We start from the raw sequence: 11,532 nt of genomic DNA on the forward strand, positions 1-11,532 counted from the left end.
TTTGTGTTTTCTATTTTGTTAAGGTGTTAAATGCAAAATAAATAAATTAAGTAAGTTGTTAAAAATTAAAAATGGTCTTTTTAAGATGTTAACATACAAAAAAAAATCTATATTGTTATGGTAAATAATGCATTCTTGATTCGACTTTGCTCATAATTTAACTACTTCGTATATTAGATAGACATGTAGCTCCTTATCTCCAACATTTTTTTTATTATGAATACATACACTACAAAATGTATTAACATAAAATACTGTATAATATTAATTTTAATAAAAAAAAAAGACGAAAAGTCTAGCTAATGTGTTAACATGAATTAATATTAATTTTAACATGAAATATTGTACTCTAATTTAATATAAACATGAAATATTGTATTGATATTCTGATCTGGACCTGATCTAACAGGTCGGTTTTGATCTGGAGTGATCGATTTATGATCTGGACAGATTGATTCTAATATGTACACGCATATTGATTTTGATCTGCACATATTGTTTCTTATTAGTTGTATATGATCGGGATAGAACGGTTCTGATCTGGACATATTAGTTTTGATTTGGACGTACATGATATAGACAGGTCTGATCTAGACATATTGGTTATGATCTGGATATAATTTACAAAGTTGACGCCTTGCTCTTGAGTGCTTCGTACTGTTACATTTCCATTTTCCAGTGGTCAACACAGCTATTGCCTTTTGCCTTTTGGTGCAGGGCTGAGCTCAAATGCGCATTAGTACATTAATGGTTAGCAAAAAATAGACATTGTGACAATGAAGTGAACTTTCTTTTCTCATCTTTTGATTTGATTTCATAATGCCTACGACACGGGTTCATCCATTGGATTCTTTGTTACAAATCTATAGAACAACCCACAAAACTGTTGTCGATGTCCTTTCTATCCTACCACAAGATTTTGAGTACAAACTTGACAATGGTTTCGAACAAAAATGTGTCAAGTTTGATAGTACCACTTCTAAAGAATTATCGATAGCATTATGAATATAGGTATTTTCAGTGTATATACACATTTCAAGCTTTACATTGTAATCCCACTAGTACTACTCTGGTTAATACTCCACTTGTTTGCTTCAACTCTACACCTTTACAAGGTTCGTAGTTGATCGAGGTGGAACAATGGACCTTGCATAAGCAATTGGTAAGGCTAGCAGCTTCTTGCCTTTGCTAACATACGCTCTCTTTGTGAAGTTGTTGTAATCATTAGCTTCGATTTCGTCCAGTATCTGACGATACAGAAGCAATGATGCCCACACCTGAACATATTTAACATCGGTTTAGTTCTTCTATTTTTCCTTTTCTAATCAATGCCCATGTTTCAAAAATAGACTGTCAATTACTGGCAAGCTGACCAAAATACGTATAGGGAAATTTAATAACGATTCATAAGTATTGGGGTAACTTCTCAAAGAAATTGGGATTATTCCTGAATAATAGCTTGAGGTGGGATTACTTTACGAAATGGGTAAACAGAGATTATCCGGTCTAATTGTCTAAAAAAATTATGTAATGTAATGGCTATAGAATGCTTACCGGCCATCTGCTAGCTGCACTAAGTTCTGAAACTCCGTTCTCTGCTTGATCAAAGAACATCCTGGCTCTCTTGATCTGTTTCTTCATGAAAGTCCTCCATTTTTCTGTAACTCTTCCTGCAAATATATCTTCATCTGAAAGACCTGCCTGTGCCAATTCGTCTTGTGGCAAATAAACTCGGCCTCTCCGTGCACTGAACCAAAGAAATAAAGATGATATGCTATAGTTACATGAAAGTTGATTGTGTTTCAATAAAAATGGTATGCACAAGTATTTTCATTCAAGAAATGACAAGCATGGAAGATTGGAGGATATCATCAAACTTCTATGGTTTCCAATTTCTACCTTGTGTTCTAATAATCATGTTACTTGGACTCTTCATTTTACCTTCAAAACCTATATTAGATCCTCAAAACTACGACATAGGTGTGGACAATTACACTTCATATTTGACCAAAAACATGGATATTTTTCATCAAATATCTGAGTTTGACACTTGGACATGTACCAGTGTCTGACAGACTAACACTAAGACTCGGTCCAAGTAACATAACTATGATTTTAACCTAGTTTAATGGCAACTATTTCAGAAAGGCACAGATACGGACACAGCAATAAAACCAACAGTAGAAATCAAATTTTATCACTACTTCGTGCAATGTAACAAGGAAGAAGATGACATCAAGTTGAGTTGCACTTACTCTTCTCCAACATCTCTAAGTATATTAGTGAGCTGATTCGCAATCCCCAAAGCTAATGCAGCATTGTAGACACTTTCTGTTGACGCCTTTGATTCGGGTGCTATACCCATAACAGGAACACTCATTAATCCAACAGTTCCAGCAACATAGTAACAATATAGGTATAACTCGTCGAAGTTCTTGTATCTAGACTTTCTGAGATCCGTTCGCATTCCTTCAATCATATCTTTGAATGGCTGCCAAACAAATACCTCGTGATCAGAAATTCAGAATAACTGACAAAATATATACTCTAGAGACTCAGATAAAAGTCTCTAGAGATTCTAGAGAGGATCCTGTACCAAAATATATAAATAAAGAGTATATTGTTTCTGAGGATCACATATGTAAAGAACCAAACAGCCTTTTGCAGTTCTACCAATAAAATGGTATAACCTGAAAAAGCCACAGCCCTATTCTACGATCCCCCCCCCCCCCCCCCCCACCCAACACAGGACACGCACATGAAACATTACCTTGCCCAACCCATAATCTACACGATCTTTCAGAAATTACCAATAGACAGTAGGCAAATAAATGTCTTCAAAAGTTTTTACTCAAAACAGAACAGTAATCACTCATGGGTGTTATAAAATGGCAAACCTGAATATCAATAGGAAACTTAGTAACAGTGTCAGATAAGGCAGCATCGAGCATATCAAAGGGGCGGCCTCTGAAAAGGTCTTCCAACCTTGCCTCCCACCTATCCAAAGCAGTAGGTGTTATATGTGAAGCATTTGGCCCATCAACAAGCTCATCAGTCCTCCTACACCACACTGCATATACAAGAATAATAATAAGGAAATCAGATTTTCTGTTCTTTCTTCTTTAACTTTTCTTCCACAAAGTGCAGAAGCAAGGAAGAAGACTTAAATGGCTTCCATTTCTTCCAAAAACAAAATACAAGGAAAAATCTCCACATAAATCAAAAGACCTATGGAGTACTTGGGATAGCTTTGGTACCAACCAATCAATTTAAAAACATAAATTCTTATGGTTAAGAAACTGAATTCAAGACCTAAACTTGACTTTCCAAACAATCATGTCCCTTGACACAAATCAAACAAAAGTTCAGCTTATGATGTTCCTCATCTATTCAAGCAATTAGTCTTGACAGCAGACGTAAAAATCTTTAAATCAGAGCAATTACTCACAGGACTTTACAAAAATACTGGTTGTAGAAAATAGAACTGACCATCTGCTTACCATATATTGCCCAAATGGCTTTTCTCTTTGCAGGGGTCATAAGCTGAGTTCCTGTGACATTAACAACAGTGCTACTAGGTCAGAATCATACCCCCAAAACAATTACACATGATTACTTGTTTCCTTTTCCTTTAAACACCTCAAATAGTCTTAGTTCTTCAAAGGAGTAGCAAAAACCTACCCAGGTAAAACGTCTTGGCATACTCAGCACAAACTTCACTACACCGATCATAAGCCTCAGTAAGCAAGCTAAGAGTCCCAGGAACAGCAATATCTGGCTTCACATCAAGATCAAGATCATCACGCGACCTCAACTCCCTATTTACCAAAGCCGCCTGCTTCAATACCACATCATACACCCTTTGCTCAGATGACAAAACCGCCATCTCTCCTGTCGGATTAGCAACCATACTCGAAAGCACGGGGAATCCAGTCCTCTTTTGATGTTTTGCAACATTAAATGTCCAAGCATTCCAACTCTCTTGTTTCTTAGACATCCTCTTAGACCTCCCATTCGAAGTCGAACGGCTAACCAATGATTCAGTGACCCCAAAACCACTACACACCTCTGTGCTTGGGGACACTACCCATAACAAAGTAAGAGGCATTCTGTTCCTTCCTCTTCTTATCAAATCAGTTACTTAGTATATTCTCCTCCCTTTTCACATGCACAATCTTTTCCAATGAATTTATCAATCCTCAAAAAGCAATCTCTTTTCAACTTTCTGCAAATAATAATTGTAAAAGTAGGCATTACAATACACACCATTAAAATCATGCTAACATTTTTTAACAACAACGGAAAACCCACTTCAGTACACAATAGTAACATATCTTTGATTTCCATCACCAAATAAAATTAATTTAATATTGTACAGGAAAGACAAACATAAATCATTAAAATAAACATGAAAAATTAATTAACAATCCTACAAATGAAAGACCATGTACCATTAACGGCTTGAATAATTGTGATTATTCAATTGCATAACCAATATTATAATACAGATTATTTTCTAATTTTGGCAAGTTTGTCCCACAATCCCACTTAATTAATCCAAAATAGCAAAAACACACACTTATCAACAACCAAAAACCCACAATCGCATATCAGAAAAGGAACTGAAGCTAAAAAAACAACAATATTAAATTAAAATGCAGTAATTAAGAGAAATATAAGAGCTCGACTTACCTTTTTTTTTTCCTCCAATGGGGGATTAAATAATATCGACAAATTTCTGAAAAAATACCCACATAAATTCCTGGGTTAATTTCTCTTTTTGTTCTTGTTGATTCAGACCCCCTTGGATTTTGGTTTTGATTTTGATTTTCTTCCTGAAATTTTAATTTAGATTTATGGGTAAAGTGGAAGTTTGGGTTATAAAGTGAACAATGTAAAAGTTTTTATAGTACTCTGTAGTATTTATTATTTTCTGGGTTTTTCAAGTGGGCGAAATGAAGCAGGGGGCTTATCAGTTATGTGAACAGAGTGCTCCACCTCTCTTCTCTCTCCACCACACTAAAATGCCAGTTGAAGATCAAGCAGCATCTTTATTTATTTGTTTTTTAATTGGGTTTTGTGGTTTTGTGGTTTTGCCAGCTTCCACATTTCTGCGGTCAATTTCTGTTACACACTTGTGCAATTATGCCCGCTCAGTCATTCCGGGTTGGTTTTTGGGTTCATTGCCCGCTCAGTCATTCCGGGTTTGTTTTTGGGTTCATTGACCGGCAAGCTTAACATGTAACAGATGTGGGTTTGGAAGAAGTAGGCCCTGTTCTTCTGAACTTTATTTGGCTGAACTGAACTGAATTGAACTGAACTTAACTTAATGGAGCTGAACTGAACTGAACTTAATAGAGCTGAACTGAACTGAACTGAACTTAATGGAGCTGGACTGAACTGAACTGAACTTAATGGAGCTGAACTGAACTGAACTGAACTGAATGGAGCTGAACTGAATTGAAATGAACTGAACTGAATGGAACTGAATGAATAATAAATAATAAATAATAAATAATAAATAATAAATAATAAATAATAAATAATAAATAATAAAATAAGAAATATTTAAATAATAAAATAATAAAATAAGTAATAATTAATAATTGATAATTAATAACTAATAATTAATAATTAATAATAAATCATAAATATAATGTTAATATTTATAACAATACTCATAATAATAAATAATAACTACAATAATCATAATTATTTATTAATAACAATAATTACATATAATATTAATAATATAATAGTAATATTTAAGTAATAACGATAATAATAATTATTATATATATGTATATAAGTAATAAATTTTAATTTTAATTGCAATATCAAGAATAAAAATAATTATAAAGAAAGATGAATCCGATCTTTTGAACTAAACTGAATTGAACTGAATGAAGCTGAACTGAACTGAACTGAACTGAACTTAATGGAGCTGAACTGAACTGAACTGAACTGAACTTAATGGAGCTGAACTGAACTGAACTTAATGGAGCTGAACTGAACTGAACTGAACTGAATGGAACTTCAAAAAGTCCAAAAGAACAGGACCGTACTCCGTAACTTATTTCATTAAAAACGATACTTTTAGTATGCGTAGTTGGATATTACGAATTATATCAAAATAATACCAAGTACATCGGAAACCTACTCATATTTTAGGGTATGATGGCGTGTGATTAATCACACCATCATACAAAGTAGTACCCCCGTATGTATTACTCCCTCCATTTCTTTTTGATGTATCCATTTGGAATCTGGTGTGGTTTTTAAGAAAATTGGAATATTGATTTGTATGGGTATAAGTGTAATGATTGGGTGTAAGAGAAATGATTGGGTTTAAGAGAATATAATAAATAAAGGAGTGAAAAAAATAATAAAGAAATAAGGTAAGAGAGAGGAGTGATAATGATGGGTGATAAAGGAGGTGAGAGAGTGGGTATATGGGGAAGGGAAAAGAATTAAATATTATGGGTGGGGAAAATTAGGTGGGAATATGGGTAGAATCTTTAGGTATTTTGGTAATTAGATAGAAATATAAGGGTATTTTAGGATAAAATGTATGTCCAAAAATAGAATAGATTCTAAATGGATACAACAATATGAAATGCTTAAAATGGAAACGGATACAACAAAAAGAAACGGAGGGAGTACTAAGTACGTAATATGGAGAACACTGCAGTAAAATAAACAAGGCTTACTGTTTGGCATGTAGTTCATGTGGTAATGAATTACTCCGTAATTAGTGATTGTTGGCAGGCCTAATATGGCTATGAAATTTTATCGGTTAAGCGTATGTTCTTCTGGACATTACTTGGATCACTGAACCGAACTAATTAAATAGAACTAAAACGAATTGAAGTAAACAAGTTTAACCGAATAAAAAAAACGGGTAATAAAGTGATGATGAAAAATAACATGTTGGTTAAAAAGCTCAATCCCTAAAAGTAAATATCAAAAGTCAAAATTATGTGTTCGTAATGTGAAAGTCAAGGTGAAAATATTGGGGAATTGTTTTTATATGTAAGTAGTTTTTATTTCAAATATGAAAAGAAATTAAATAATCAATTGCCATTTTTGTGTTCAGAGAGCCTGATTGATTATTAGATAGACACGTTTTTAAGGTGCATTCCTAGAATCCTATAAACTTAGTTGAGTTAACTTGAATTGAATTTATTAGCCTGGTTGCAAAAAAATACGTTTAAATGAAAACTTGCTAGATTTGTTTGAAACTTATTGAGATTGATTGGACTTAATTGAAATTATCTCAATATATTGGAGGTTAAAATTATTTGTTTTGCGTGAATAGAACCACTCTAACTCGAATCAAAATCGGATCATCTTTGTGTCAATTTTACTATGTCTAACGGCATGATTATATAACCATCCATTTGACCTTAGACTTGGAAAACGAGTTGTTTGAGTCGTGTACAGGTCGGGTCTATTCCGCTCGGGTCAGATTCGGTGAAGAAACTTTTGAGATCGGCTAAGAGTCGGGTGAAGTCTAATCGAGTGAGGAACCTTTTCAGGTAGGAGAATCTCGAGTCGAGTCGGGTTCTTTCGGTTGGATTAGTATTGTTGCTAATAAAAATGTGCTTATTATAACAAGGAATTTTTCATATTTACCACCTTTAACTTCATGTTTATGTATTTACCACCTTATAAAATGTAATTTCTTATTGACCACCTTACAAAATGTAATTTTATATTTACCACCTTAATTTTATAAAACGTTTGTATTCACCCCTTTTTAACGGATTTCATCCAGTTTCCTTCCATGTGGGCCATACTTAACAAAATTTCAAAATTTTACTCCTCTTTTATTAGGTTTCCAATTAAAAATGTTAGGTAAATAGAGCTTACGTTGACGAAAATTTAGATGAAATTCATCAAGAGGTGATAAATATTAAATGTTTCATAAAATTAAGATGGTAAATATGAAATAATATTTTATAAGGTGGTAAACACAAAAACTCGAAACCTAAAAGGTAAAAAATAACATAATATCCTTATAAGAAACTAATATATTTCGTTCCACTTCGTATTTAATTTCAGTTGCATCCGTTCGGGCGGGGTCAATCGATTTTAGGTAAGGGTCTGATATATTCAGGTCGGGTATTTTTTACCTTGACCTTGCTAACGTCTCCAAATACGAAATCTAACAAAAAAAAAATCCCGGCATGGAAGAAGGGAAAAGAAAAAAGGAAAAGAAATAGTAATTCTTCATTGGGAGATCTACAAAATAAGATAGTTGCAGAATAAATACGGAGTACGTGGAATCCCAAATCATGAGCTAATAGCGTGACACGTGGAAGGATCATCAAATCAGGACAAGATATCATTATCATCATTTAATTAATTTTAACTACGTATAAATGGAATGGGGTATTCACTAGAAGTCTAGAATTTTGGAGCAGTATCATGTTCATCACACTGTCCACGTGACGTGGCAAGCTCAGAATAAGGGGGCAATAGAATTTTGGAGAATAGGGATGATGCATTTTCCACTGCCCCCACACACCCCTCACTGACTTTGGCTTTGGTGGAAAGGGCAAAAAAGTGAAAGCATGGGCCCCGTCACTCCGTAAAGTGATGAGCTTCATTATGGTACCGTAAACGTCTCATCCCACACTGCACAGACTGCCTCCACACATTGCAATGGATCGGATTCGGGTCCGATGGAACTTCACCCGCATTCATTTGTTTATCAATCCTCTATCCCGTATCCATCACCCGCTAATTAACCCATCATCCGCAATCTCCATTCCTCGTCTGTGGATGAAACAGGTGATCAGGTAACTAACGGATGAATGTTTGATATTAATTTTTTTTAATCTAACACTAATATATATTTCCTACGTTCTTATTTGCATGACACAATTGGGTTTTGGGCACTATTCACACAAGCTCCTTTGACTCCCTTTTGTGATTTATACTTAAGAAAAAACATAATCGTGTGGGGTCCTGTTAGATTTGTCTCAATAAATATTTTTTAAATATCAACTTTTTATAATTTTTTCTTATCCATAATTAAATATATTAATGTTTGAAATCATGCGTTGGCAAACGTGCCTAAATAATTGTGTCATTTAAAAAAGAACAGAAGAAGTTTTCATTTTCATCAATAAAAATTATTTTGTATATAAAAATAAAAATAGGAACAATTGGTTTGGAAAAAAAAATTGAAACAAGAAATTAAATTATCTTCTTAAATATTTAACGTTTTTATTAAAATTCTGGACGAAAAATATATTAAACGGGTGGACGGATAATTAACAAATGGAGTGGGCATCATGCATATCCGACCCGATTCGTCACCCGCTTCATCCGTCACCCATATCTCATCCGTTTAGTTCGGGTGTCCATCCATTTAATAATCGTGGATTGATCGGATTAATGGATATCCATTTAATATTGTCATCCCTTTATTGTCTCCTTCCCTATTTAATTTAAACATGCACTTTTTATAATCGGTCGTATTTAAATTAAAGATACACTTTCATTTTTTGGCATGTTATGGTCACAGCCACTTCTAATTATATTAATATTTCTCTCCTTCTTATGGTACTCACACGTACTCACACTATCTTTTTATAACAATAAATATTTCACCCACTATCCACTTTCATCTTATTTTAATAAATTCAACTGACTCTCTCAAAACTACGTGTCGGTCAAAGTGTATCTTTTAATTAAATACGGAGTGAGTAATATTTTAAAACAGAAAGTTTTGAACACAATGACATCACTTGTCATCGCATTAATTATTTTTATTATTTTTTGTTAAATCCATCTTTTATTTCCTTCTCGGTCTATAATTTTCTCATTTTCTCATTTTCTCATCTTCTCCTAAATGTCTTTTCTCATACAATTAACTCGTTTATTTTACATTTCGAATTCAATTTTGTCACACTCCAAATGCATCATCTTCTTATATTTGAAAATTTTCCTATCATTTGCTATACTATATAGTGAAGGAAATAATGCCCTTGGTCCAAGTATGCATTCTATGTTAAGTCTAATAAATGCGGTTCAGTATTAATTAACAAGTTAATAATTCAGTGAGATCAAGTGAGCTGAATGCCTAGCTAGAGGCCGCTTCAGTTCAAGTGGAATTAATGATATTAATCCACAGCTTACTCTTGACTGAACCCGTAGGGTCACACAAATAGTACGTAAACGGATCAAGTATTTAATGGCATTAAATACTCCATCTATGAATATTCGGAACCGACGGATCTTGGTTTCAGTGGGAGCTAAGATCGTCACAGGCAAGAAATGAATACTCCGGAAACGATGATATTGCCGGAAACGGAAATATGGATCGTATCGGAAATATGAATATTATCCAAGTCGTAGATGTTGCCGGAAACGGAAACATGGTACGTATCGGAAAATATTATTGGAAATGGAAATATTACCAGAATCGGAAATATTGCCGGAAACGGAAATATTGTCAGAATCGGAAATATTGCCGGAATCGGAAAATAATTCCGGAAACGGAAATATTAAATATTTGTTCGAAACGGAAATTAATTCCGGAATCGGAAATATTAAATATTGTTCGTATCGGAAATAGATTCCGGAAATGGAAATTTAATCGGAAGCGTATCGTACGAATTAGCATCGGACGAGGCCTGCCGGACGAAGGCCCAGCACGAAGCCAGGCCGTCGCCCAGCAAGCACGCACGCCACAAGCCCAGCGCGCGCCAAGGCCACGGATGCGTGGGCCTTGCTGCGTGGGCTGCAGCTCGCACGCATGGGCAGTCCTTGTGGCTGCCGTGTGTGTGTGAGTTTGTGCTCATGCGTGATTCCTGAATCTGCAAGAGTCAGTGTATGATTAAATGTCTATTCCTAATTGGATAAATTAATTAAATAGAATTCATGTAGGATTCTAATTCCAATTAATTCGCATCCTACTAGGATTACGATTCCTTTTCCATAACTCTATAAATAAAGGCCTAGGGGTCATAATTTATACACAAGTTTCAAAGTATTCAAAAGTGAGTTTTTTGAGAGAAAATTAAAACACATCTTGCTCATAAAAGTGCCGAATTTTCTAGTACCTTAAGGGCGGTTCTAGTTGGTCAATCTTAAGGCGGATCCGGACGTGCTGTGGACTATCTACGGAGGGACGACATTTGGAGTCCTAAAAGACTTGTTCTTGTTCGGTTCGGGCGCAGCTAGGGAGGGCACGCAACAAAGAGTATGCATCTAATTATGCTATATGATTATGTGTAAATAATATGTTTCCTGGGTTAATGGTTGTTTCCGCATGATCTATGTAAATGTCATATGTATCATAACCTAACAGTGGTATCAGAGCCCCTTATTATTTTCATAATCTAAATTGCATGAACATGGTTAAATATTACAAATTTGCAAGAATTAAAAGGGGTGATTAATTTTCGTAATTGTTAATTAATTGCAAATTGCGTTTATTTAATTATATGTACGCAGTTTTTCGGCAGTTTCTTCATTACTCATCCGAATTGAGTGATTTTTGTGTCAATTCCGCATGTA

General features: G+C 34.3%; 1 protein-coding gene across 1 annotated transcript; it reads right to left on the reverse strand.

The window, feature by feature from the left end:
• Positions 1-977: 977 nt before the first annotated feature.
• On the reverse strand, positions 978-5,042 carry LOC110778963 (phytoene synthase 2, chloroplastic). The gene is made up of 7 exons (XM_021983496.2): positions 4,693-5,042; positions 3,682-4,225; positions 3,501-3,551; positions 2,898-3,070; positions 2,256-2,491; positions 1,555-1,747; positions 978-1,277 (listed from the first exon to the last, which is right to left on the reverse strand). Exons 2-7 carry the CDS (start codon positions 4,106-4,108, stop codon positions 1,101-1,103), a joined length of 1,257 nt encoding a protein of 418 aa, XP_021839188.1. The 5' UTR covers positions 4,109-4,225; positions 4,693-5,042; the 3' UTR covers positions 978-1,100.
• Positions 5,043-11,532: the final 6,490 nt, after the last annotated feature.

This window comes from Spinacia oleracea, chromosome 4 (assembly GCF_020520425.1).
Source record: "Spinacia oleracea cultivar Varoflay chromosome 4, BTI_SOV_V1, whole genome shotgun sequence".
NCBI classification, from domain to species: Eukaryota; Viridiplantae; Streptophyta; class Magnoliopsida; order Caryophyllales; family Amaranthaceae; genus Spinacia; species Spinacia oleracea.

What these genes read in the sequence shown, in the direction of transcription:
- LOC110778963 (XM_021983496.2), bottom strand. Translation starts at nt 4,108, where the DNA reads ATGCCTCTTACTTTGTTATGGGTAGTGTCCCCAAGCACAGAGGTGTGT. An exon ending in AGCCATTTGGGCAATATATG is followed by an intron (nt 3,071 to 3,500) that starts GTAAGCAGATGG and finishes TTGTATATGCAG; the next exon opens with TGTGGTGTAGGAGGACTGAT. An exon ending in GTGCAGCTAGCAGATGGCCG is followed by an intron (nt 1,278 to 1,554) that starts GTAAGCATTCTA and finishes AAATATGTTCAG; the next exon opens with GTGTGGGCATCATTGCTTCT.